This window comes from Myotis nattereri (genome assembly GCF_964212035.1).
Source record: "Myotis nattereri genome assembly, chromosome: 12".
Classification (NCBI taxonomy): domain Eukaryota; kingdom Metazoa; phylum Chordata; class Mammalia; order Chiroptera; family Vespertilionidae; genus Myotis; species Myotis nattereri.
Genome location: NC_138087.1, coordinates 57,103,827 through 57,116,752, shown reverse-complemented (window position 1 = coordinate 57,116,752; position 12,926 = coordinate 57,103,827). Strand labels below are relative to the sequence as shown.

The window sequence follows — 12,926 nt, the reverse complement described above, 5'->3', positions numbered from 1 at the left end:
TATAAGGGACTTAATATGTAAATAGATTACAGTGTCAGAGTGAAGGGATTGAAAGCAGGAGCCCCTCTTCCCTGTCCTCTCTATGGAACCCTGGGGCTCCAAGGAACACAGTTTGAAGACCTGAGCTAATTCAACCTTCCCTTCAGTAGATGAGGACCCTGGGACCCAGAGAGGGGGCGTAATTTGCTGAAGATCACCCAGGTAGGGTAGGCCTGAGACCAAAAATCAGATTCTTGGCTTTTAATCAAGTTCTACACTACATTGTTGCTCAGGTCCATGACCAAGAGCAAACACTAGGAGGCAACTGTGTGCGGTACTGGTGTGTTCTTGCACCCAGAACGGGGGTGACTTCCATCCTCTGGACCAGTGTAACACACTGAGATATCCCTCTTGAGGTGGGAGGTTATCTCCATGTGTAGACTGTCTACCCTGTGGCAAACCAAAGACGAGGATTTCGGACCTGCCCTACCGCTCTGTGCTCAGTGATTGGAGAAGGTCAGGGCCTCCATCTCTGATATAAAATGGGGCTGACCCCTGTGCTTGCTGCTGCTTCCCTGGGCCATTGTAATATCAAATTTCTACAGAGAAATCAAGAACCTGCCCTGGAGATGGGCAGGGCGGGTTTACATTTGGTCCACAAAGTGGGAGGAGTTGAGTGATCCTGAAAGCAGGGTGACCTGTGGGAATTGATGTTACGGGGGCCAGGTTGTCAGCAGCTAGAAGGGAGCTCCCATCCTCGGGACTCCTAGCAGGCTGAGTACTGGTCAGCAAGGATGTGCAGGGCAGATGCAGCCATTGGCTCTGGAGGGCCAGCTGAACTCCAGGCTCCTCCCCGCTGAGATTCCCGGTGTCCAGAGGAAGGAACAGTACCCCTAACCATAACCCCTACCTTGTACTTGCAGACTCCTGTCAGGCCGGTTAAATTTCCATCTCTCTCCAGAAGCCCAGCCTCTCCTGCCAATTCTGGAAACTTCAACCACTCACCTCATTCCTCAGGTGGCTCCAGTGGGGTAGGGGGCATGAGTAGGCACGGCGGGGAGCTGCATAACCGCTCAGGTGGGTACCCGGGCAGGGCCCCTTGGGGAGGTGGGAAGATCCTTTGGGTCTGTGCCCACTCTGCATATAGTTCCAGAAACAACACACACCTCATCATCTTGATGTGGCCAAGGGATTTTTTCAGTGACTTCACAATTTTGAGTTTCTTCCCTGCATTTTCTTGGGGCTAGAGTGGAGACAGAGGAAATAAAGTCTATAGTACTTTATTTTCTTGGGAAATTTTACAAGAAATTAGGAGAAATGTATAGCGTTTCATGGCATTTAAAATTCTTAAAGATAAAACCTTAGAGAGCTGTCTTTTCATAGAACAGATGAGGAAACTGAAGCTCAGAGTGGCAAGAGATTTGCCCAGGGACATGCAGCAAGTCGGTGATAATTAGGACTCACACCCGCGTGCCTCACAGTTACTTTGACCTTACAGCATGCTTTCTTGTCCTCTCCAAGGACATGCAGGGTTAACCAAAGCCAGCTTTGCCATTACAAGGACACCCCCACTCTGTGCCATTACAAGGAATGCATGTGTCTTGTAGAAAAGCTTAAAGACCAGATAAACCAAAAGGTAATAGTCATGATGATGATGAGAATAATAATAAAAGGTTTAATCCCCCCCACTGGACATTATCATTGACATTTTGGTATATGTCTTTGCAAAGTACTTTTATGCATATTGTATTTATGAAAGTGGAATAATTTATAGAGCGCTGCGTATGTACCAGGCATACTATCAAACCCTTGAAATGAATGATCTCCTTCAGTCCCCCAACAGCCTGCAAGGATATGTTCTCCATTTTACAGATGAGGGAACTGGGGCTCAGGAAAGCTAAATAACTCGGCCAGGGTCACACAGCTGCGAAGCGGCAGAGCCAGGACCCGAACCCAGGCAGGCTGGCTTCAGAGTGTAGAGGGCTCGGCAGCCTTTTCCCTCTTCGCACACATCACCAGGTTGTGAACACCTTTTAGTGTCCGTACACCTGTATCTACAGCCTCTTTTTAACAGCCAAAGAGCAGTCCATTCATGTGACGTATCACACTTTTATACAGCCAGTTTCCTCATCCTGAACTCTGAGGCTGTTCTAGATTTTTGCTCTTGTAGATAATAACCATATTCGCATACTCAGTGATTGGCTTAACATAATAAGTTCCCTCAAATCAGGGGTCAATGAGTTTGCCTGTTTTCAAGGCCTTTGATACATTTTTGCCTTTCAGAATGACTGTTTTTATACGTGTAAAATACTTACCGCAGTGCCCGGTAAATGCCCTGTAAATGTTAATTATCAGTGTCCTCCTTCTGGCATCTTTCCGAGCCCTGCGTATTCTCACTTTCCTTTTTTTCTTTCATAGTAACTCAAGGTTGCCAGTAGATTTGGGGGAGCTGGGAGAGGGAACGTGGTCCTCAGGGTTCAAGCAGGGAAGAGGACATCCCGGGTGCTAGGAATGAGGAAGTTATTGACACAACTGTGGGAGGAGCTGGGATGTGAAGGTCTGAAAGGGGGAGACAGAGGTGGAGGCAGGAGCCCTGGTGAGGCTGGACCCGTGGAAGGCGCTGCACAGGGGCTGCAGTGGGAATTCAGGGCAGGGTGGGCAGGCATCTGTGCCTGCTGGCGGCTGGCTGAGCTGGCCATGGTGCGGGGAAAAGTGAGGACAAGTTGATTTTGCCAGCACTGCATCCTTCACCACCTCTTTCCTGATGCTTTCACCACACAGTGGCCACTGCATCCTGGCCACCTCTGGTTCTTACGCGGAGTCCTCTCGTGGTCAGCCCTGACCCAGAATCACATGGAGAGGGATTCTGGGAGATGTGGTTCTGGCTCCTTCAGGTCAGCACAGGGAGTCCATTGCACCATGCTGCAGTCTGCTGGGCCCATGACAGTCATTCCCATTCCTCTTTCCTCAGGTGGCAGCATAGACAGTGTCCTGTCCCAGATCGCTGCCCAGAGGAAAAAAGCAGCCGGACTATCTGAGCAGAAGCCCAGCCATCGGTCAAGTCCCATTGGGCCAGCACCTGGGTCCAGCCCTTCTGAACAACTGGGCTCCCCTGCAGGTGGTGGCAGTCCTGGTGGCAAGGTGCTTGTTCTGCTTTTGTCTCCTCCTGCTACACTCATAGCTTCTGTTCTAACATGGCCCACATGCGGGGTGATGGGACTCAGGACAGGCCCCTTCTAGCAGCTGCTCCTGGGTTTTCTGAGAAGGGCTGGACTGTGTGGGTAGTTGCTGAGATCACACCCTGTGCCCTGGGTCCCTGGCACACATGGTCATTTCCCGCCTGATCTCCAGGGCCCCAGCAGGTGCCTCATCCAGCTTTATGTTGCACATGTTCATTGATTAGAGCAAAAGGGTTCAGAGTGTGGGTTCAGGAGCAGACTGCCAGGGTTCAAATCCCAGCTCCACACTTTAGCATCTAGGGTGGGGCCTGGCCCCTGGTGACCCTGTGTGTCAGCTGTGTTGACATTTTTAGCACCACCTTATTCATTCATTGTACACATCTTTGGAGCTTCTGCTCTGTGCCTGGCACTGCTAGCAGTGAGGATCCAGCAGTGGCTTGGGGTTCTGTGACTACTGTCAGGGTGTCACTATGACACAAGCAGTCCCACCTCAGTGTGATAAGGGCTGTTGTGGAGAAGGGAGGATGCCCTCCCAGTTCCAGGGCGTCAGTGATACCTATTTGGGGAGCAGAAGGAGGAGGAGCCAGATGGAAGGAGCAGGTGTGAGACTGTTTCAAGGTGAGGGGACAGCATTCGCAGCGCTCCAGAAGCCAGAGCATGCAGAGGGGAGGGGCTGGAGGAAGGCTGGTGAGCAGGACAGAGCCAGGGGCTCGCCTGCCTGCTTTGACACCGTTCCTCCAACGATGCAGCCCATCACTGCATTGTTTGCATCTGTGGAGTGTGCAATGGGTGAGAGACCCCAAATGCTTCTTTGGAATGGTGCAGTGAAAAGCCCATTTCCTCTGCCAAGAGGACCCCAAAGCCAGGCACAACCCCATTCTTTATCATAGTTTTCAGACCTTAAGCTTAAAGTTAGATTGCCTGAGAGCCTCATCCTTGGACCTTTGTCCAGGAGTACCTCCAGAGATTAATGTTTTAATGGATGAATGGGAAATAGTCTTTATTTCCTGCCCAGCCACTGTTCGTTACACACTGTTTGTTATTCAAAGTCCCTTTTGCAATTGGACCTACTTAATTAGGTTCCTTTTACAATATAGCTCCAGAAAGTTTCTCTCTCCCTATGCATTAGCATATTTTCCATTATATTGAAATTTTCTTGGGTAACAGGATCTATGTAATTAAGTTCCTTTTAGAATTTGACTCTAGGAAAAATGTCTCTACTGATACTTGAATATATTTTCTTTCCACAAATAGTATGAATTATATAATTATTATATTACTCTTTTTGCCTTTGCTGCTAGGAAACTCAGAACTACTCATTAAAGTAAATTTGCTAGTCTGGGCTCTGATATAGTTGTTCTCTGTTCCCTAAAATTTCCTGTTTCTATTTTGATGACCTTACTAGATGTGTTGGATATTATTTCCTTCCTTCAATTGGTGTTGGAAATAGATAGACATATAAATTATAAATTATATTAACTATTGTCTCACATGAATGCATCTATCATTTACAATCTGTATACATGCATATTCTGATGAATGGAAATTGTGTCAAAAGATGCATTCGGGAAATAATAAACTGGGGAAATGATCAAGTTCAGTGATCACCTGATAGTCTTAACATAATAATATGCTGCAACCTTCAGGTTTCTGGGCTCCACCCAGCATAACCGAATGAAACTCTCAAGACAGGGTCTGGGGAATCTGTTTTTCCCCCAGAGTGTGGAAGCCATCCCAGCTCAGAGCTCTCAGAAACCACTGCCCTAAATCAAAGGACATCAGGAGTGGCTTTCTGTCAATGGCTCCAGCAGCAAAATGGAGACATAAAGGGCTTTTCAAAGACTCCCTTAGGAAGCATTAGAAATTAGTATTCAAAATATGATCCTCCTGAATCTGGTTTTTGTACTTTGCTTAAAACAAGCTCTACTGTAATAGTGGAATATTCACAAGGCATGGCTTCTAGCTTGTTTGTGAATCAGCATGAAGTGAGCCTTAGGAGCCTTACCTCCTTAGGATTGGGAGGTTCAGAGCATTTTCCTACGCTTCCCAGACCTCTGAACGCCCAAAGGTCCACTGGGTATGTCAGCTTCCTGCTCCCACCCCAAAGGCGGGTGGTTTAAAACAAAAAGCATTTCTGTAGCTCATGAATCTGCAGGTCAGCAGTGTAGGCTAGACTTCACGAGGCAGATCACTTGCATGTCTGGCCATTGGCTGGGTTAACCAGGACAACTGGGCCATGTGTGTCTACAAGCTGGGACATGTTCTCCTGAAGCCATGAGTTGAAAAACAATCAAGTTGTTCAAGCAAATCAGCACACCCAGTGCAGGAGAACAGAGAGAGAGTTATGTAGCAAAAGGTATGGATCCAGGGAGGAGTGGACATGGGGCCATTAATGTAATCAATCTCCTATATTGAGGACATAGAGAGTAGTTCAGATATCTCAGAGCACCTTAAATCTTATACTTACCTGCCCCCTGCCCCAATAATGCTGCCCACAGGTCCAGAGCATCATGTTTCTTTGCTGTTGGCTGGGGTAGATCTGTTTTGTTTTGTTTTTAATAAATTGTATTGATTTTTTACAGAGAGAGGGAGAGGGATAGAGCGTTAGAAACATCGATGAGAGAGAAACATCGATCAGCTGCCTCCTGCACACCTCCCACTGGGGACGTGCCCGCAACCAAGGCACATGCCCTTGACCGGGATCAAACCCGGGACCCTTCAGTCCGCAGGCCAACGCTCTATCCACTGAGCCAAACGGGCTAGGGCTGTGGTAGATCTGTTTTATAGACAAATACTAATTAAGGACTTTTAGGGAAAAACAAGATACTTAGCTCAAAATATCTTCCCCCAAATATTTCTTTATTATGAAGGGAAAAATAGTAACTTCACAATGAAAAAACTTGACAGACACCATCTTCACTAAGTGATGAAGGTTAACACATCAGCAATAAGATATTGAGACTTTGTGCCTCCTGGTATGACGTGCTAAGAATGACACATCACCTCTGTGGTCATTGACCCAAAAACCCATAAGCAAATCTAATTACGAGAAAACATAAGAGAAACCCAATTTGAGGGACAGTCGACAAATACCTGACCAGGTCTCTTCAAAAGTGTCATGGTCATAAAAGACAAGGCAAAACTGAAGAGCTGTCTGTCACAGATTGGAGGAGATTAAGACGGGACAAGTCTATGCAACATGGGAACCTGGACCCGATCCTGGATGAGCATGAGGGCATTAGTGGGACAAGCGGTGAAATGAAGTCTGAGTCAAGTCTGTAGTTTAGCTAACAGTATGTCCCAGTGTTAATTTCTTCATTTCGATAATTGTACCGTGGTTATGTAAGATGTTAATATCAGGGGAAGCTGGCTGAGGGATACACAGAACTCTCTGTTTTTGTAATTCTCCTGTAAATCAAAATATTTCCATATAAAAAGTGTTTTTAAAACTAAATGGTACACACACACAGAGCGGGACAATGTGTCCTTTGGCGAAAGGTTGGAAGCTACTGGTTTAGATGACATCAAAAGCAGAAAGGGGTTTCGTGGGTATACAAGCCACACTTTCATCTTAGAGCTGGATTAACTGAGATGGAGGGGACTTGGCCAAGGACCTGATGCTAGCAGGGACAGGACTGGTCCCTGAATTTCCTGACTTGTAGGGCTGCTTTTTCCATCCCACTGCTCAGCTCCAGGGGAGGGTTCTCCTGTAACTGTTCTAATAATGCTGTGTTTGCTTTCATGTGTTTTTTAAAATAGATTTCATAGCCCTGGTTGGCTATCCTGTTGAATGTTCTCGGTTGTATGTCTGTTTTAATCATTTCACCGTCCAGGTGATAGCTATGTATTTGTCTTAATCTTTTGTGCAGAAACTGGAGATGAGCAAAAGGCCTCCATCTGGAACTTCCACTACCTCCAAAAGTACCTCCCCCACCCTCACACCCTCCCCTTCGCCCAAAGGCCACGCAGCCGAGTCCTCGGTGTCCTCCTCCTCGTCCCACCGGCAGTCCAAGAGCAGTGGGGGCTCTAGCAGCGGCACCATCACCGATGAGGGTGAGTCCCCTGAGGTCCTGAACCCCACCCTTTTCTTCACCATGGTGACCTGGCAGGTACCTTTCATTGCTCTAGTCATCCTAGGTCAGGCTTATTTGTTACAAATAAACAAACAACACCGGCCCCTCCCCTTCCCTGACTCTGCCTTGTGTTTTTGTCTTCACTGTGCTTAAGGTATGGTAAGCTACCTCATAGTTTTGGAATGTAGTAAGCTTTGTTTATATGCACGCCAGTAGGAATGTTTCTCCAACAGCAGTTAGGTACCATTCCCTGAACCTTGTATAAGTCAGAATTCTTTCGGTTGCAAGTGATGGAATCTCCACTCACTTGCTTTAAGCAAAAACAAAAAACAAAACCTCAGCATTGTTGGTTTCCTATAACGGATGTGTCTAGGGCAGGGGTGGGCAAACTTTTTGACTCGAGGGCCACAGTGGGTTCTTAAACTGGACCAGAGGGCCGGAACAAAAGCATGGATGGAGTGTTTGTGTGAACTAATATAAATTCAAAGTAAACATCATTACATAAAAGGGTACGGTCTTTTTTTTTTTTTTTTTTTTTTTAGTTTTATTCATTTCAAACGGGCCGGATCCGGCCCATGGGCTGTAGTTTGCCCACGGCTGGTCTAGGGTGTGCTTCAGGCATGTCTGGATCCAGGTGCTTTGGGAGTATTTCTCTCCGTGTCTCAGGTAGGCTCTCTCTGAGTGGTGACAAGGATGTCCCCAAGCAGCTTTATGCTTACTTCCTCTTCCTACTAACTTAGCAACCCCAGCAGAAAGAGTGCTGACCTCTCAGTAGACCCAACAAAATCTCAAGTGTAAAGGTCATTGGCCTGCTGCGGCTATATTTATAACAACTGTGTCATCCTTGACTACCTCTGGGCCCATTGGGGTGAATGTGCTGACTGGCCCGGCCCAGGTCTTGTGTCTGCCTTTGGAGCCAGGGTTGGAGTCTGCACTGCTTACACGGTATGGATTGGAAATGAGAGAGAAGTGGTTCCTCACAGGAAAATTGAAGTTCTATTTCCAGAAAGAGGAGGAGGGTGGATGCTGGGCAAGCAAAAGCTGTACACTTTTGCAACCAGAACTTTGGACCCTGCATGCAAGAATGGAAGCCTCTCCCGTGGGGGTGATGAGGGGAAAGAAGGAGTGGATGGCAGGGCAGGAGCGGCGGCTCAGCAGTGAGGCCCCAGGAAAGATAAAGGGAGATGAGAAGAGGGTCATCTATTAAAACTGCCCTCTGGTGGCTCCTGGGAGTGGGGATGGGGAAGGAGGGAGCAGAGCTTCCGTGAGAGATGGGGGCTCAGGCAGGTGCACATCCAGGAGTATAAACGGGAGAGGGGTGGAAGATCTCAGCGTGCACATGGGCCTCGCCAGTGCATTTGCAGGTCCCTCCCTGCAGTGCTGGGCGGTCGTGCTGAGCAGGTTCTGCCCAGGAGGTGATACGTCAGAATCAGCTGCACAGGCCCTCGTCTGTCCTGAGCTGCCGGTGGCATCCTCTGTATTTGGGGGCTGCTTTATTGTTTTGTGATATCTAGTGCGATCATGTATAAAAGCTTCAGATTTCACTAGCAAGCCCATTCCTCCCGAACTGTGTTTTCTAGGTGGAATCTTTAAGTTCCCCACTCATGAATTCTCCCACCTCAGAGGCTTCCAGGAGTAGAAGCCCCTAAGGATTCAGTTAGGTATTTGTGCCTCACCTTTTTCCAAAACAGAGTGGAGATAGTGGACATGTGTATGCATTGTCCATGCCCACTCTTTCCCCTTTTTTCATTATTTAAAAGGTTTGCAGAGCCCTAGTTGGGATGAAAAAAGAGGAGGACCTGACAGCGAATTCTTTTTGGATTAATTTCTCTTGCTTAGAAAGCTCAGTTTTTCCTTCCGGGGTTTGTGGGTCCTGAGGCAGTGAGACCCTTGTCCTGTGGGCATTAGACTGTCGCAGAATAGATGCTGAAATCCATTGAGACACAGATATTATATTTTTGTGGGAAATGTGTGGGCCCAATCAAGGGCTGCATGCAAGCCTTTGCCCTGCCCATCTTTCCATCCCAGGCCCTCTCTCTGGACTCCTATTGGAAGTCGCCTTCTCACTCTCACATTCATCTCATGAAGGCTTCTAAGGCAGGCACTGGGTACCATATGTGTGCTGGGTGGTAGGATAACTCACAATCAGGCAGGGGAGTCAGATGCATTCAACAGAATCTCATGAAACGATTGTAACACAAGATGTGAGCAGCAAAGTGCAGAGCGTTGTAGCAGGCTTTGCTGGAGTGGGCATTCGGCCAGGCCGCTTGGGCTGAGAAGAGATGAGGCAGTGATGGGCCAGAGCTGAGTGTAAACTTTATGAGCTGGTGATTAAATGCAGCTATTAAAAGTCAAATTACAACAACTATATATATGTGTGTGTGTGTGTAAACATATATAAAAGAAGATGAAAAAGGAAAAACAGAGAACCAAGATGGCGGCATAGGTTAACGCCGGAGTTTGCTGCTTTGAACAACTACTTCAAAAGTGAAACCAGAAAACGGAAGGGATATCACCCAGAACCACAGGAACGCTGGCTGAGTGGAAGTCCTACAACTAGGAGGAAAGAGAAACGCATACGGACACTCAGAGGAGGCGCAGTGCTGAAGTCAAATTCTGAGGTGCGGAGTGCGCGGTTGGCGTTTTCAATCGGGAGGGAGTCGCAGACTCTGAGCTCCAGATACAGGTGAGTCTTTAGGGACCCAGACTCAAACGGGAGAAGCGGGACTGTCTGGCTTCGGTCAGAGGGAGTGCAGCTTTCTCTCTGAGGTTTGCAGCCGTTGCTGGGACTCAGAGAGGCAGAGCCCCTGGAGACAGGACTGAGAGCCGCCATAACTGCTCTCTCCGGCCCACCCTATTGATCCTGTGCGACCCGCCCCGCCCAAGCCCTGCACAGAGGCTTTTGCTGGATAGCCTCAGGCAAACGCCAGATTAGCACCTCCCTAGAGGACAGAAGTTCTCTCACTGCAGACACAGCTGATTCTCATAGCCACTTGGCCTGGAGGTCAAACCCTCCCTGGTATTAGCTACAACAATCAAGGTTTATAAGACTGCACACAAAGACCACTAGGGGGTGCACCAAGGAAGCATAACAAAATGCGGAGACAAAGAAACAGGACAAAATTGTCAATGGAAGATATAGAGTTCAGAACCACACTTTTAAGGTCTCTCAAGAACTGTTTAGAAGCTGCCGATAAACTTAATGAGATCTACAAGAAAACTAATGAGACCCTCGATCTTATATTGGGGAACCACCTAGAAATTAAGCATACACGGACTGAAATAACAAATATTATACAGACTCCCGACAGCAGACCAGAGGAGCGCAAGAATCAAGTCAATGATTTGAAATGCGAGGAAGCAAAAAACACCCAACCGGAAAAGCAAAATGAAAAAAGAATCCAAAAATGCGAGGATAGTGTAAGGAGGCTCTGGGACAGCTTCAAGCGTACCAACATCAGAATTATAGGGGTGCCAGAAGATGAGAGAGAGCAAGATATTGAAAACCTATTTGAAGAAATAATGACAGAAAACTTCCCCCACCTGGTGAAAGAAATGGACTTACAGATCCAAGAAGCGCGGAGAACCCCAAACAAAAGGAATCCAAAGAGGACCACACCAAGACACATCATAATTAAAATGCCAAGAGCAAAAGATAAAGAGAGAATCTTTAAAACAGCAAGAGAAAGAAACTCAGTTACCTACAAGGGAATACCCATACGACTGTCAGCTGATTTCTCAACAGAAACTTTGCAGGCCAGAAGGGAGTGGCAAGAAATATTCAAAGTGATGAATACCAAGAACCTACAACCAAGATTACTTTATCCAGCAAAGCTATCATTCAGAATTGAAGGTCAGATAAAGTGCTTCACAGATAAGGAAAAGCTAAAGGAGTTCATCACCACCAAACCAGGATTATATGAAATGCTGAAAGGTATCCTTTAAGAAGAGGAAGAGGAAGAAAAAGGTAAGATACAAATTATGAACAACAAATATGCATCTATCAACAAGTGAATCTAAGAATCAAGTGAATAAATAATCTGATGAACAGAATGAACTGGTGATTATAATAGAATCAGGGACATAGAAAGGGGATGGACTGACTATTCTTGGGGGGGAAAGGGGTGTGGGAGATGCGGGAAGAGACTGGACAAAAATCGTGCACCTATGGATGAGGACAGTGGGTGGGGAGTGAGGGCGGAGGGTGGGGCGGGAACTGGGAGGAGGGGAGTTATGGGGGGGGGGGGAAAGAGGAACAAATGTAATAATCTGAACAATAAAGATTTAATTAAAAAAAAAGATTTTTGATCAAAAAAAAAATAAAAAAAATAAATACAGAAAAAAAAAGAAAAAAAAAGAAAAAGGAAAAACAAAAAACAAATTACATGAGTTTATAATTAGATAAATTATATTAAGTATAAAGGCATTGGTATTTAAAACAAAATTTTTTGCTGTGTTTTTTTTAGTGCACTTTAGTAATGTCTATGCTCTTGAGGTTATTTACATCTCGTTTATATGGTGGGAATATTATATAATGATGCGTTACTCCTCCCAGTTCCACTTTCAGGAACATTACATTGGTAGGTTGAAATCGGCTATGATGGGTGTATTTTACACCATGGAAATCAGCAAACACCACCAGTCAGGGCTTGGTTTGTTGTTTTGTAGCTCACCTAGACGTGATCTAGTCCGTGGGAGTCAATGTTAACTATGCAGGCTAAACTTAAAAGGGTCATGTCTGGTATGGATATACTGTGAATAGCACAAGAAATTGAGAAAATATTCTTCCAGGATTTGAAAATGGTTATCTAATTCAGCAAAGTGTGCTCACATGAAGTTCTAACATATGTCTTCATTGTTTCATTTTGTCTTACATATCACATAAAAGGAACAATTAACCAGCCTTTATGTTGGAAATATGCTACGCTCTCTAGTTATAGGTCCAAGAATTCAGTGAGACACCTGAAATGCAATGAAAACATTTGCTATATGGAATTTATAATAAAGAGTATTGTATAACCTATTATCATGTGTAAATTGTGCATTACACATTCTTTATGTCAGTAAATTCTGTAGTAAACTTATGTACCTATACACATGAGTACATTTCCCCTGAGAAGCAGTTGTTAACCATTTACCAGCACACACTGTGGAGGGAGACTGCATGTGGAGGGAACAGCAGAAGCAAAGGTTTTGGTGTCATGAAACTACAATGGATTATGTCTGTGTTGGGACTCAGTTCATCACATACATCCTAGCACAATAGCAGCTCTTCTGTGAAAGATTCTCCAATTCCTTTGGCTGGGTCAGCTGTCCTCTCTGTCCCCGGGTCCCCTTGTTTGCGCCCTTCACTCATCACCAATGGGAGAAGTGGCAGAGCTGGGTGAATAGTACAGACCTTGTAGCTAGAGCTTGGGTTTGAATCCCTGTGGACTAGCTGTATGACCTACCCAGGATATGGCACCTAACCTTTCTGTGCCTTACTTTCTCATCTGTAAGTAGGAAAGTAATAGGATGTACCTCATGGGGTTTTGTAAAGAGCAAATGTGTCATCCATGTACCAGGCACCTGATGGTGAGCAATGTGCATCAGTTGTCACCTCTTCATTATATCTTCCCAGCCACGCTGAGCTCCTTCATCGCAGGAACCTTTCCATGCTGGCATTCCCAGCACAGAGCAGACACATTGGTAGCCA

At 46.2% G+C, this 12,926-nt stretch overlaps 1 protein-coding gene across 1 annotated transcript in view; it reads left to right on the top strand.

Moving 5' to 3' along the window:
* ANKS6 (ankyrin repeat and sterile alpha motif domain containing 6) overlaps positions 1-12,926 on the top strand; it is a gene marked incomplete at its 5' end in the record, with an annotated part of 43,319 nt that overhangs the window by 21,638 nt on the left and 8,755 nt on the right. The window contains 3 exons of the mRNA XM_081103144.1: positions 903-1,056; positions 2,951-3,120; positions 7,028-7,211. Of these exons, the coding sequence (XP_080959270.1) occupies positions 903-1,056; positions 2,951-3,120; positions 7,028-7,211 (508 nt within the window). The remainder of the gene's footprint in view (positions 1-902; positions 1,057-2,950; positions 3,121-7,027; positions 7,212-12,926) is intronic.